We start from the raw sequence: 15696 nt of genomic DNA, 5'->3' as shown, positions 1-15696 counted from the left end.
CTTATGAAATCAAAGAATAATGCTGACTCCTGGAAGACACCCAGAAGATCCAAAGATGGAACAGAAGGTTGATTATTACACTTCTGCACAATCCAAGCAAATTGTTAATATATTGAAAACATCCATGTCTGGTATTTGTACCCGCTGGATATCCAAATCATTCTGTCCCTAAACAAGTTTGATAACCACCCTCTCTGTAGCTGAAAGCAGCCAGAAAACAGCTGTTCTTTTTTTTTTTAAACAAATGGAACGGAAAACTTCCCCCCCACCCCAAGCTTCAATTACAGCAGTCTAAGCCAGAGACTTCAGCAAATAAACTTCAAAATAGCCATTTGTTACAAGTAGCAAATTACCATGAACAATGAACTTGTTAGGAATCCCTTCTAAAAGTACAACACACACAAACAGGCTACCCAGCAGAAAAATCTGTTAACAATTTTATTTCTTGTGTAATGTTAAATATCATGGGACAGGATTGTAAGGATGAAGAACTCTCAACAATGCCTCACAAGGGATAAGAAAGAAATTCTGCCATGATATTAGCAAGGTAAGGTACGGAGAAAATTTACACAAGTAAGAGGCACCATTTCCCCCAGAATACCTCTTGTCATATTCCTGAATGAGTGGGATTAGCAATCTAATAAATCATTTTTCAAGAGATAACAGCAACAGATAAAATTTTAAAGGATTATTAAAATAACATTTACAAGACTCTGAACAATTTTTGAATTCTTATTAAAACCACAGAAAGAAAGAACAATTCTTTATTTATGAATTTTCATAAATGACTGACTGTGCAACTGACACCTGCTATTGATGACTTAATGTACAATTTTGTCCAGTAGCCGAACAGTTTGTCTTTTCAGATTGTGTTTTCTAACCGTGCAAGATCATTAAAGGCAAAGCCTGTTATGATGCTGTACACAAAACTGGCCACTTGAGCCATACTACCAATGAAGTGGTAGGTAAACAAATCTTTTTCTGACCAAGGAAGAAGGAAGAAAAAAAAAAAAAAAAAAAAAAAAAGAAGCTGCATTTTGCATGCTTCTCTCACTCATTCTTTCTACAAGATGAACTTCCCTAGAAAGAATCCAATGAAAATGGCTGCAATTACAACAAGAAGTGAAGGAAGAGAATTAGAGCCATTATCTCTGAGGGCCAAAGATGTGGGTGATCCAGATTTATCCGAGTGTGCTACCTTTCTGAGCCTCAAGCCTTCATCCTGAGGGGGGGAAAAACCAAACAACAATGGAAAAGAATTTATGAACACATCTTCTTTACAAATGTAAAAACTGAACTCAAATCCCAAATTTACTGCTGAACATTTAAATAAAGTTTAAAAAAAATAACATTACACCACCTCAAAATCAAAAATATGAACATAGCAAACCATAACATTTCAAATAAGGGCAGGTAATCCACTAGTCTCTCTCCATGCTCTGGTTAAGAAAGATTCTGAAATTCTTGCTAGGCACAATGAAGAATCCTGCTTTTACTTACTATGTGTCAGAATTAAATAGCAGTAATTCTTTATTGCTAAGGAGAAACATCTGCTTTGTGTAGTGTTTCTCCAAATGTTCATTGTTATCAGAACGACAGGTGGGGAGACGTCATTATTTCATGGCTCTTTAAAAGGCTACCATGGCCAATGAAATTGTCAGCTACCCAAAAGCAAATATATAGAAAAGTCACATAAAGTCACGTATTGACTAGTTACGGGTTACTGAAATGGCATCTTTACATAACAGTACTGGAGTAGTGTTTGCTTACCTCCTCCAGCCAAACAATCATTCTTGTTCACTAACAATGTGTGATACAAAATGTTACCACTTTGGATCTCATTTACTCATTCTTAATGAACAGTAATGCACTTTTATTAAAAGCTACTAATTTGGTATCTCTGATTTAGACTTAAATAACTAAAACCACCTTAAATAGGACTATTTCATTGAAGGAGAACATCATGTAGCTTCAGTATCTCATCCATGACATCTCGATCACCGTGAAGTTCAAAATATACAGTATATACAGGACAGCAAAAATCATATTACAAATCAATTGTGACATTCTAACAGTTGTAACTACCTTCTGGAATACACATCTTTTCACCTAATTACAAACCAGACCTTTCAATCAAGAAGAGTGAAGCCACTTCAATATAAACATGGAAGCAGAACTTACTCTCAGGTGCCGATTTTCATCCGTCAACTTCATAATCTCTGCTTGAAGTCTTTTGCACTCCTCCACTAGCTTCCTTGTTTCAGTATCATTAAGTGAAACACTATGTGGTTTTGGCATCGGTCCATCCTGCTTAGATGTATTCAGTACTGGGGCAGGTTTGCTTGCATCTATATCATTCTACAAATATTAAGAATAACTTGAGAATTTTACTTACCTAGAGAAAAATCATCCACAGCTTAAAATTGAAACAATGCAGCTACTAATATAGTTCAATTAAGTTTATATTTACAGTAATCTGAACAAAGACTTCTGTTATAAGTTCAATTCTGATTAGCTCAAATATTAAAAAGCAAGAGAAGATTACACTGTTTACATTTGGTACTACACACTACTGAGACAAAAATTAATACTTTAGCTGCTTAACACTGACCCAGCAGGCATCCAAAAGATGGCGTAAAATATACCAAACAGCATTTGAACTTGAGGAGAAAAAATAAAAGGAAGAAAGTAATCCTGCAATAGTAAGAAACAAAACAAAGTAAAAAGAAAACAGGTTGTGTCACAAGCTAGTATGAAGTATGTATGGCACGAATATTTTGCACTTATAGCACCTTTTACTGAAGGAAAACAAAATATTGCACAAACATGGAATTAAGTCTCGCAGCATCTCTGAAATACACATCACCAATTTTGAACACAAGTGAAAAGTCACATAAAAAGCTATGAAAAGGACAAAAATAAAATTAAAAATCTAGTTCCCACAGCTCTGCTCAAAATATACCGTGATCTTCACTAGACAGTAATAATTCAATGGATTCAATTGTATAGCCAGGGATACCATTTGTGAAAACACAGCATTCGTATGGCAATACACTCAGAAACAGCTCATATTCAGATTCAGGCTTCTGTATTCCTACTTGCTTGGCTACACAGCTATGTCATTTAGACCACACCATACTGCATCTTTCATAACCAGAGTAGTCTAAGGTAAGTATTAAATGCAACAGAAAACCTACTAAAAGGTAAACACATCTATGTAATAACAAAGCAACTAAAAAAGATGCAAGAATTTCTTTAGCTCCTATGCAAGTAGCAGTGATTTGGTCTACAGCACCTACTTGCATTTTACATTCTTGACAATGCAGCCATAGATAGCCTAAGAGCCAGATCCTGCTCTCCACACAGATACTCCTAACTGGATTTAAAAAGACCATCATATTTATATCAGAGTAAAGATATCAGAGCAGATCAGGATCTGTTCCTTTTTTAATTGGTTTGCTAGCTGAATTGAATTCTTTAGTAGCACCGAAACCTCACTAGAGACCTAAGTCTTATCTCCCTGGAACAAACCTCCTTCTGCTGTTTGACCTCAATGACTGTTTCTTCACGTCAATCTTCTGGCTATGACTGGCAGGCACCTGAAGAAAGTTGTTGCTGATACTGAAAGTTGTTGTGAGATACTTGTGTCCTGGTGTAGGTATATCCTGAGGTGGCAGGTTAGGCTTACCCTCAGGACTTGGCAAATTTCTCACTGCCAGGTTTAAGGGATTGACTAAATCAACTGCCAAAGCAGCCCTATGCTGCTACTTGGAAAAATACAAATATTACAGACAGTCAATACTACAAAGATATCACATTAAAAGAAAGTACAGAAGGAGGTAGTTTTGGATAATCCACAAGAATTCTCTCAATACATTATACATTTTATAAAATAAAAATGAGTATAATTTTTCTAATATCAAAGACGTAATTTAACAAGGTAAAAAACACAGGAAGTAGACAACTAAATGCCTTTACAGTTTTAGCATTTAACACACACTTAGGCAGCTTACACCTGAATAAAAACAACACAAACAAAAACATTATACTGACATCACGTCTGAAAAACATCTTTACATCACACTCCAAAAACTGTATTAAAGAATGGTTGCAAAATCAGCTACCAGCCAGCTAGTAGCCTTCACTGAGACCCTTTATGCATATAAATAATAAGATGTTTTTTACATGCATGGATTCATGCTATTTTCCCCCAAGATGCCTTACAGACTACTATAAAAACTGGGCAGTACTAAAAAAGAAAAGTCAAGGCCATAAAATGAATAAGGCTGTTTAGAGAAATCCTACTTTAGCACTCTAATTCACAACGCTAACAGCAGCATCAAAAAAAAACACCAAACCAAAAAATGACAAATATACAGTATGAAGATTCCATAAATCAGAATTTCAAGTATAAGGATAAAAAAAAAAGTTAAGGCATAAGAATTTAGGCATATTCTGCAAAACTTGTAGGTAACTGACAGTCACCTATTATTCTAAATATCAGGCAACACAAAACAGGTATCTTCAGCCTATACACAATGAAACTGTCATCTCCTATACAATTGGAACAGATTTTGTCTGAAGGCAAGAGCATGAAAATGGTAATGGAATTTTTTTTTTTCTATCTGATGATCTGTCCTTACCACTACCTTAAAAATGCATCTAGGATTCCCAAAGCATGCATTACTTTGTAATCAGTACTTCCTTTTCTAATTCAGTTGAATTAGAAACAGAATTTTTAAAATTGAAAAGCATTTAATACTTTAAAAAGGAAATGACGGTATTCATTTTTCACTGTATGCAGTATTGGAGATTTTTTTTTTTTTTTTTTTTAGTTTGACGGCAATAAAATGCTGAAGCAAATAAATAATAAAAATAATGAAAGGATAATAATTTTGTGCACTAGTCTCCATTGCTGGAGGTTTTTAAGATGCAGCTGGACAGGGCGTTCCCTTTCTGACAAAAGGTTAGACCAGGTGGTATTTCACGGTTTCTGTCAACCTGGGCTGTTCTATGATTCTACAAATCCTTGAAAAGTTATATACTGAACACCCCTCCTGTCTAATTTAGCACAAATTCCTACAATCCATTTAATCAGCAAATCAAATAGGTTTAAAAAAATTTCAAAACAAATTTCCATGAGATCCTACCAGTCAGTGTAGGATCATAAAACAACAGTTTTTTACTCTTACTTACCAGTTTATCATTTTCATTGGGCATTTCAAACACACATCTCAATTTGGAGTCCATTAGCTCATCAGGTTTTGCTTCTTTCCACTAACACAAAAATTAATATAGTTATTTAACATGCCAGACTCATGCAAACATCTGAACAGTTCGTAAGCTTGCTCTTAGTACTCCCCTACTATACAGTTGAATACTGTCCTTACCCTAGCTGCAATTTTCAGACTTGCTTCTGAACAATGTTTTTTTTGTTCACTTTGACTACTGCAAAGTAATGAAAGCTAGAAATGGTCAATTAAGTCTGGAAATGGAAATGAGTGAATTGAATGCAAGGATGCATCCAGAGGTTTGCAGGAGATAGGAAGGGGGCAATATAGCGGTTCCTCTAACACACAATGAGGAACAAATACCATCTGAGTCAGTTTAAGAACAAAGTTCTAGCCCTATTACTCCTTGGTAAATGTACTCCTTATGTCCTATCTGGGAAGCACCAATTTTAATTAAAAGATTGAAAGGCACCTTTTAGTGACTATATTTAGCTCCAGAGTAATTTCTTTAGTTCTTCGTATTTTAGATTTTTAACCAGTTCCTCCTTTTACTGAATAATACATTACAATTTGGGCCTAGAGAATTTTTCAAAGCTGTTTATAAAAACATTTTAAATTCTAATGGTTATCAATATACTTAAATAACTGTGAAATATGCTGGAATCTCTCTGCTCAACTGACAATTAACTTTCAAAGCATACACTTCATGTAGTTGCCTTAAACCTTTAGGTTCATAGACTGATCTGAAATCTGTGGCAATTTTTCCAGCAATAGGTCCTATAAAGTTACCTTAGAATTGCAGGTCTTACAGGCTAGAATATCCAGGCTTTTCATAACATCCTTTTTTTTTTTCCAGTGGCATTAGTTGTACAGTAACTTGTAAGTACAATTACAGATTTTCTGCAAGATCTGTTTCTCAGTATTTTATACTTGAACACACTGAGAAAGCAGTTATTTGAAAGATATTTCTAAAGTGGATTTTTATATCCTCAACAAATAGTTACACTTCACTTACCACATATAACCAAGAGCTATCAGAGTATATTAAGAAAAAGTAAACCAGACCAACAAGGAAGCGAGATGTAAATTTTCTAACTGCATGTCTCAAAAGCTTAACAAAATCTAAAAGGTTTTCCACTGTTTCCAGTGAAAAGTGATGCCACAGTAGTCTTTGCCTTCATATAAGGGGACAGAGCCTAAACCTGCAGAGGTCTAGTGGATTTTAGTGATCTTTAAAACCTCATTGTTATCCTTTGTTTTCCCTCTCCTCCTCTGCCTTGAGTGAACATTGAACATACCTGTGTACACTCAGGCATTCCTTAAAACAGTCGCTAGAGACAGAAGCCTGTAAATCACTCCCCTCCACCTTAATATACATGCTTATGAGAGTCCACATATACCCTAAAAGGGCATGTTCTGACAACTGAAGGCTTCCTTCCCATTGCTGCCAGCTTGTAACATCAGAAACAGGTGTCCTTACTTCTGAACAAGCACAAACCTAAGTATCTTCTTTTTGGATCTTGCATCAGACTAATCCAGCCTAAGAACTGCATCTACAACATGTTCTATTAAAACAGAAAATAAATCTATCATTTGTGCTGTTTAGCCAATTGGTATCTTGTAGAGAGACACATCTTAGTCTTCCAAATGTTTTCATTCATTATAATCCCATTCAACATTTCACTTAAACACTTTTCAGACCAAACACACCAATTTCATACAGCTTCAGGCTTGTTGTTTAAATATACTCTTGATTCCTTCAAATACAATCTATTTATTCCCTTCAGATTAGCTGCATGTAAGGTACAACATGCCCATATTTTAACACTGAATTGACCTTACCTTAGATTCACTACTATTTCCATTCAACCAGTTCACGAGCCAAGTTTTAAGAACTGAGCTTGTATTTAATATTAAAAACTTCGAATCACATATGGAAGTCATACTTGTTCAGAGAAAACCCAGTTCTTCTCCAAAAGTAAATTGCAAAAACATGATTCCTTTACACTTAAGCCTGAGTTTTTAAGAAAAAAAATATACAACAGTCATTCTACCCCATTTTTACTTACCACTGCCTCCATATCTGAAATATTTGGTGGTGCATAGGTTGTTTGTACCATGAACTTGTGTTTACTCTTCTCATTTGGGTCATAGTCAAAAGGCTGCAGCATTACTGTTCCAAATTAAAAAAATAAAGCATAAAACTGTGATTCTTCAGCTAATCACTGTAACAAGCATGCTATCCACTTCAGATTTGCCTTCTCACTGAACAGACACTGAAAGTTAAAAAGCAAAAGCAGTGCTGAAAATAGAGCAGATATACACTGTGGCAAAAGGTACTGAGAGGAAAGATCTTTTTCAGTCTGGTGTAGCTGACATCATTATTTCTGTAATTACTATAGCTAAAAGACATTTCATATACAAAGATGAAAACACAGATCCTGTAAGACAGACACGAAAAAATCCAAGCAATCACCACAGGACTTTTCTTTGGAATAAATAAACTTTATGATTAAGTGAATGCAAAGTTAAAGAATTGTAGCATACATGATGATAGTTACTCAGGGAGGGAAGGGAAAGAGAGAACCCACATTAGGTAGACCATCAAGCAGCAGGGCAAGTTCAACTGACTTCTAAAGGTATAATAACCTAAGATGGGAGCAAAATATAGGTTTAGTTATTAGTTACATAATAACTAATTAGTTATTACATTAGTAATGTTTAGTTATGCAATAACTACACAACACATTTTGCTCAGGTTTTAACATTCTTAACCATAAGTCCAGTCTAACAGTTAACGTTTGTCCAGAAGTACTCCAAAATCCAGGTACACACTTCAATTCTATGGCAAGTTTTGGGCCTCCACTGCATTTTACCAGCAAAGAAAGAGGGATTCCATGTAAAGGCAGCTTTAAGTGAAACATTAAAATAAGACTCATAATACCAGCTCCTTGCATTTTACCTTATTATTTTCTCACTGCATTTTCATCTTTCAACATATTGTAATGTAGATTAAAAAAAAAAAAAAAATCTTCTGGATGAAACCAGACATTTTTGACACAACATAGTTTGTGCTACAAATACCAGAGGTAGAGTATGCAAGCAGTTCAGACTTTCTGAATGACAGCCTTTTTACTGTACTTTCTGCTTTCCAAAGTTGAAAACTCTGTTGGTCAAGAACAGAAACTCAGATTTCTAAAGTTATTCTTTTAAAGTGTGCACAAGCTCAGTGAAAAAAATTACATCACTGTCAATATTTATAGCCTCCATTATTTCTACAGCACTATGATACTTTTAAATTAAAGCTTTAATTACAGAAGCACAGCACCTCCAACCATCCAAGCTGTACAAGGCCATCCAGGAGCAGACTCTATGTTTTTACACCACATAGCGGTTGTCCAAGGTCACCCTGGCATCACTATTTTGTGTGTGCTTTCTTTAGTTCAAAGGACTGAAATAACATGATGTCTACAAAACAGACTAGGAGATTAGAACTTTTACAGGATATAGTTGCATATCCAGGGGCATAATGTAAGAGTTTGCAGAAATACCTGAATACACAAGGTTTGTTATGGTAGTATTGGGGGACTACTGAAGCAGAGGGATGGATACGCAACCAGCAGAGACTACCTCCAACCAGATTGTCTGTCTGGAGCGGACCCCAAAACAAACTATCCTGTTAGCCCCCTTGCCTCCTTTCAGAGACAATTAGTTGCCTTACTCCAAATGGGAGTACAGGGCCATACAAATTATATTTAAATATGTGTATGTGGGTACACTTGCAACCTGGTCTACCAGAGGATGAGGACTCAGAGCGAACTGTAGGGACAAATTATTTTTAATAATTTATTAAGACAGTGTACATACACTTGTCTTCCGCAGAATGGGAATTCCAGTTCAGTATATCTTTATACAAAATGAAAAGAGAAGCTGAATTAGTTTCAGATAATGATTAAAAAACCCCCAAGAATTACATTTATGGAGTCCTATCAACAGGTATCTGTATATTTACCTACTTTCAATCACAGAATCACTAAGGTTGGAAAGGACCTTCAAGATCATAAAGTCCAACCATTAATCCAGCACCACCATGTCCCCTAAACCATGTCCTGAAGGGCCACATCCACACGTTTTTTGAACACTTACAGAGATGGCGACTCCACCACCTCCCTGGGCAGCCTGTTCCAATGCCCGACCACCCTCTCAGTGAAGAAATTTTTCCTAATATCCAATCTAAACCTCCCCTGGCGCAACTTGAGGCCATTTCCTCTTGTCCTATCACTAGTTACTTGGGAGAAGAGGCCAACACCCACGTCGCCACAACCCCCTTTCAGGTAGTTGTAGAGAGCGATAAGGTCTCCCCTCAGCCTCCTCTTCTCCAGACTAAACAACCCCAGTTCCCTCAGACGCTCCTCGTAAGACTTGTTCTCCAGACCCCTCACCAGATTCGTTGCCCTTCTCTGGACACGCTCCAGCACCTCAACATCCTTCTTGTAGTGAGGAGCCCAAAACTGAACACAGGATTCAAGCTGCGGCCTCACCAGTGCCGAGTACAAGGGCACGATCACTTCCCTACTCCTGCTGGCCACACTATTTCTGATACAGGCCAGGACGCTGTTGGCCTTCTTGGCCACCTGGGCACACTGCCGGCTCATGTTCAGCCAGCTGTCAACCAGCACCCCCAGGTCTCTGTCCGCTGGGCAGCTCTCCAGCCACTCCTCCCCAAGCCTGCAGCGTTGCATGGGGTTGTTGTGGCCGAAGTGCAGCGATGAAAAAGTTATAGCAGAAATACTGATTTAGCTAGAAAAGCACATTGTATGCTCTGAACAACCTTCCCATATATTCTAAACCAATTCAGTCTGTAGACTTCAATCCTGCTACAGTTTTCAACAATTCAATTATATTTTCCGCAATTCTGAATCTTCTTTGGATATATAGTTCAACATGCTTCCCTTCACACAGAAAGTAAATTCTTCATGGTAGGATTGTACTGCATTAGTTTATAAAATAATAAGTATGGTTTCAAAATTACTAACTTGGCCTTTCCAAATCACTAGTACCCATTAAGAAAAAGTTACTTCTAAATTTAATTACACTGCCACCTAACTGTAGGCCTAGTTACTAGTTAGAAGTTGCAGGTATTTGCTACAGGATGGCTATCTTTTTTTTTTTTCCTTAAATGTTACATACAGCATAATCAAAGGATAAGTGAATAATCTGAATCAGGCATATTTCACAAATAAAGCACTTAAAGGAATTGCAGTATTTGACATGCTTTCAAATAGTCCTATTTTGCAAGGTTTAAAAGTCAGGTCTCCTTAATCATTGGTCTCACTGTGGTCCAAAACATAACTGATCAAACTAAATGCTTCTTCCAGGTATGGATGCTATAGCAATTTATCTCTAAGAATTGTTCCATCAACAGACTACTGAATAGCATGTCATACTTCAGTTTCCGAAAGCCAAGGGAACAGATGGAGTAACTTGAAAGATGGCAAAGACAGCTTTCCATCGTCAGAGAACTTCTTCACATGCTGGCAGAATCCTTGGATAACTAGTTAAATAACTTTATGTTCTTTGACCACTCAGTAACAGCTGAAAATCTGATTTAATTGAAAAGCAGCAGAAAGAGACAATCCACAAATTCAAAGAGCTCTTCAACCTCTTCATAGTTTTAAGTAATCATGGAAAATCTCATGAATATACAAAGCCACAGTTTCCAACATGTTCCTGGAATCCTTGAGTAGTCCAGAAAACATTTCTAGGGGAACTGCAACAAATACGTTATGAAAACAAGCCTCTTGTTAATAGGCCTAGGTTCTCTACACAGGAGCGCTTTATCTCCACAAAATAAATCTTAAGGTTGAGTCTGAAAACCAGAAGGAAGAATAGTAACAAGTTGTGAAAGAAGAAGAGTCACATTATATTCCGAAAAATCAACAATACACAATTGTTGTTAACAAGTTGACAAGCCATACATGATAGGATAACAAGTAGTTAATTTAGGGCATCAAGGTAAAGAAAAACAGGTCTTATCAAATTAGGATTTTTAGAAATGCCCATGTATTTCCTTAAAATGACTGTTAAAGCACATCTCCAACAATGAATTTAAAAACTGGCTTGACTCTGAATCAGACAACGCATTATACAGACTGAAGACAGCTGACACTACCTCAACATTTAGTTCTGAACACAGAGTTTCAGCCCATGGTATGCTATAGTGATTCCTCTCTGCACAACAATGTGTGAGAAAGCTATTTTTAATTATACGAAAGATGAGTCAGCACTGAAAACATTCAGTTGAGAGATTGATGAGATAACAAAGTAGGTCACTAGAAAAATTATCTGCGCACTTGGCTTACCAAGTGACCCAAAAGAAATTATATGCTTAAAAACAAAAGGATGAAGCTGACACTTTAGGGAAGAGAACTTAATTCAGAAAAGCATTGTGGAGTCACTATAACTGAACAACTGCACGTGAAAGCATCTTGGGGTCCCTGTAGCTGAATAACTCCATGAGAATCCATTAATAGAGAAAAAGGGATATCAAAGATTCCCTGCTATGTAAACTGAAGAGTTGAGCAGTATAATACTGTTTCCCTTTATTGGTGAACTTGAAGCTGAAATATTGTTTACAGCTCCAGTATTGCCTCATTTGAAAAACTTAAATGTTCAAAGAGTTAAAAGGATGATTTATAACTATGAAAACACACTTTACAATAGACAAATGGAATACTTCAATCTATTCAATTCCCTGGAGAGAAAATCCAACAGTATCTTGATCACGATGTATGACTACCCACGGGAAAGATCCCTGATACCCCATCAAATACACAGTTAAGACAAAATGGCTGAAAGTCAAAGTTGAAGACTGAAATAAAGTAGGCTTTTGACTACTTGAATCTTGAACCAATTCTCAGTAAAATGATCTTTCACCCACAAGATGCTGGACTGTCCAGGGTAAGCAATTAATGAAGTTTTAAAGGGTCACATTCTAAAGATCATATTAGATTAGAAAACTGGTGTCTCTCCTACAAGGAAAGTTACTCAAAGGTTTTAATCAATCAAATACAAAGTCTTCCTGAGTTACTCTTTGCAACATTTGAACATATCTGAAGCTAGTTCCCCAGCTTCTTTTAAACTTCCCAAAGGGTAACAAGCATACGAATCTGAAAAGCTCTGAGGATTGCTCCATGTTTCCCTTTTGCTTTGCTACAGCTCTCCAACGGTTCTACAAAAATCAGCTTTCTAGACCTGGGAGATGTAGGAGCTCACACCTGTATTGCCTCTGTGCTCTCTACAACCTATAAGACCACAGCCTATAAAAAGAGGATTCCCCTCTCTCCAAGTTGGGAAATATTGTAGGTCCAGAAAAATACAGAGTTTCTCACTTCTTACAGTCACTGGTTTGAGAATCCCCTTTTTACTGGAGATTCCTACCTCAAAATGATCAGGTGAATGACCTACGAAAATCATTTACCAAATCAGAAGACTGATACGTAGTCTTTCCCCGTTTTCTTAAGAATGTCTACTCCGACAATTACTAACACCTGGTCTTTTTGACATTATACAGTCCAGTAGAGAATTCGACCATTATACCTCCAGCTATCAAAATTCTGCAGATTGTCAGAACGCAGTATGTAAGCCTAATCTACATGGAGTTTCGGGGCGGGGAGGCGGGGGGAACCCAAGAAAATATTGTCTGGCTTCAGGGCTCACACTCTGCCGAAAAGTAAGGATTCTTTTTTTAATCCCCTCAACAAAAAACAGATTAAGGTGTGAAAAGTACTAGATTTTTCAAATTTAAGGGCTACAAACTGCTCTACCTACCTAAAATAACAGAAAATACAATTTTTTAAAAGCAATTGAATGATTGCCACTTAACATATACTACTGTGATAAATGGAAGAATTATGAAACAATAGAGTTCAGGGACCAATACTATGGTCAAAAAAAAATCGTCTACAATCGTGAATGATTTTTTTTTTTTAATGCAACGAACTATCAAATGTTAAACTTCAAACACATCAGAGCAGCCAAGCAATGCCCTACTTCAAGATATAAGCATGAGCAGTCTGAAGCAAAGGTACTGTTAATGTCACTACCCATTTCCAACTTCCTTTTCCTCCTTTCAGAGAGCTGCAGATAAATGTGACAAATGGCAAGTATTTCTGTATGGAGGTTTTTTATGTATCATTGCACCTCTACATCAAGTTGATATTGCACTAATGAAGGGGAACAGTTTTATTTTTAAAAAATCTTTTTAAAAAGCTGACATACTTCAAACAGCCTCTAAGATCAAGCATTAGAGAACTTCATGATAGGACTAAAAACACTTAACCTACAACTGCATATATTTTGTTTTTACCTGAAACAATTACAGATGATCCTGGGTCAATAATTCCACTGTTTGGCCTCACACAGTATCGACGAGGCGCTGTGGTCTTCACTTTGAAGCATACTTTTCTATCTGATGGATTTCGTAGTTTAAGATTCGTAGTTACTACATCTGTAAAGGGACCTGAAAAAAGGGTTGGTTTTTTTAAATATGCATGTATGTCTGGAAAAGAAATCTGTTTATGCAGTACAAATTACTCATAAAATACAACTTGATGGCAACAAACTTCTAAAAGTAGGTTAAATCATACATCTGTTAAGCATGTATACTGTTACATGCAAAGCATGCTCTATCACCTTAGTTATAATAATACAAATTACAGCAGCGAACAAAACTCTTAAATAGTATGACAAACACAAGCTGCTGGTGCAAAAAGTTTATATATACATATGCTAATTTTACCAAATCATTCTTAACATTTTAAATATCTAGAAGGTAATGGTCACATGCAAAAGTAAATCTTGCTGGATTTTTCTTTAGGAATAGAAGCAACACATACTTTGGAACTCTTTCAAATGTTTAAAGAAAGAAAACACTGTGATACTGAAACATACTAACTGCTCGTGAGATTTCAACTTCTATTGTGCTTCTGAGCTCCTATAGACTTAACAGAAACAGACATCAACCTCATGTTTTAAACTCAAAATTGGCAATAGAGATGATACTCTGTTTATGCACATACTCTAACTGATCCACAGAAAAGAAGTTCTACTTGCCATATCTACATATTCAATGCAGTGTATTCTCTAAACTGTGTTTTTGTTAAACCATTAGGATAGGAACTGCCTCTAAGATTGGATCAGACAAGAGGCATAATTTCAATGTCAAGCTGCAAAAGCATGTCTTCCAACAGAGATCACCTCCATGGGATGCCATACAGTAACAGCACAAAAGCAAGTAAAGTTCACAGTGTTCTGTGTTATTCTCCTTTATGCTTGTGTCACTTGAAAGCAAGACAGCACAGGCACTAAAAGAATGTAACTTAGAAAATGGAATTTCATATGAACATGAAATTTACTCAGTAATATTTCATATGTATGTTAAATTTTAAGAACCTTATTGTTCTTTAAAAATTACATTTGAATTACTATAAAATAATTTTCATCAGTATTGAGAACATGACAACTACTTTTCCATTAAATAAAAACACAAAGAAAGCAAACTTTTTATTAAATTGGATGAAAAATATGTGATGTGAACAAGTGGTAAGGTACAACAAAAAAACTAATTGCATGAGTGTCGTGGTTTAGCCCCAGCCGGCAACTAAGCACCACGCAGCCGCTCGCTCACTCCCCCTCCCACAGTAGGGTGGGGGAGAGAATTAGGAAAAAAAAACCTTGTGGGTTGAGATAAACACAGTTTAATAGGACAGAAAGAAAGAAGGAAACAACAATGATAATACCGACAAAGGAATGTACAAGAACAAGTGATGCCCAATACAGCAATTGCTCACCACCCGGCGATCGACAGCCCGTCCCCGAGCAGCGATTTCCGCCCCCCGGCCAACTCCAGTTTATGTACTGGGCATGACGTCGTATGGTAGGGAATATCTCTTTGGCCAGTCTGGGTCAGCTGTCCCGGCTGTGTCCCCTCCCAGCTCCCCGTGCACCCCCAGCCTGCTCGCTGGCAGGCCAGCACAAGAAGCTGGACTGTCCTTGACTGCTCAGCAGCAACCCAAAACATCAGCACATTATCAACAGTTTCTCATCCCAAATCCAAAACACAGTCTCACACTGGCTTCTGTGAAGAAAACCAGCTCTATCCTGGCTGAAACCAGGACAGTATCCACCCCTTATTCCATACCATTTACGTCATGCCCAGGTCCTGTACTTTCAATACATTCCAATTATTCATTATTACTCTTCCTGTCTTTTAATATATACACACAGATATCACTTTCTTAGTCCATGGGCCATCACTTTAAAATGTCTGTGTAGTTCATTCAGTCCATGACTCTGGGCTTCATCCATCATAGCAGTCTCTCAGGGCAGGGGAGATGGTATGTGGTGTTGGATCGTTATCTGGCACGGTCCATGTCCATGATCTGCAGGTCGAAGATGTCGGTCT

The 15696-nt window shown here is 36.9% G+C and overlaps 1 protein-coding gene across 1 annotated transcript in view; it reads right to left on the bottom strand.

The window, feature by feature from the left end:
- Window positions 1-203: 203 nt before the first annotated feature.
- Window positions 204-15696, bottom strand: part of VAPA (VAMP associated protein A) — a gene marked incomplete at its 5' end in the record, with an annotated part of 39142 nt that continues 23649 nt past the window's right edge. The window contains 5 exons of the mRNA XM_082014629.1: window positions 204-1222; window positions 2182-2358; window positions 5197-5277; window positions 7301-7404; window positions 13600-13752. Of these exons, the coding sequence (XP_081870755.1) occupies window positions 1064-1222; window positions 2182-2358; window positions 5197-5277; window positions 7301-7404; window positions 13600-13752 (674 nt within the window). The 3' untranslated portion in view covers window positions 204-1063. The remainder of the gene's footprint in view (window positions 1223-2181; window positions 2359-5196; window positions 5278-7300; window positions 7405-13599; window positions 13753-15696) is intronic.

Source organism: Phaethon aethereus, assembly GCF_964289735.1.
Source record: "Phaethon aethereus genome assembly, chromosome: 2".
Lineage (NCBI taxonomy): Eukaryota > Metazoa > Chordata > Aves > Phaethontiformes > Phaethontidae > Phaethon > Phaethon aethereus.
The sequence above is the reverse complement of the archived record's forward strand: the minus strand, read 5'-3'. Positions and strand labels throughout refer to the sequence as shown.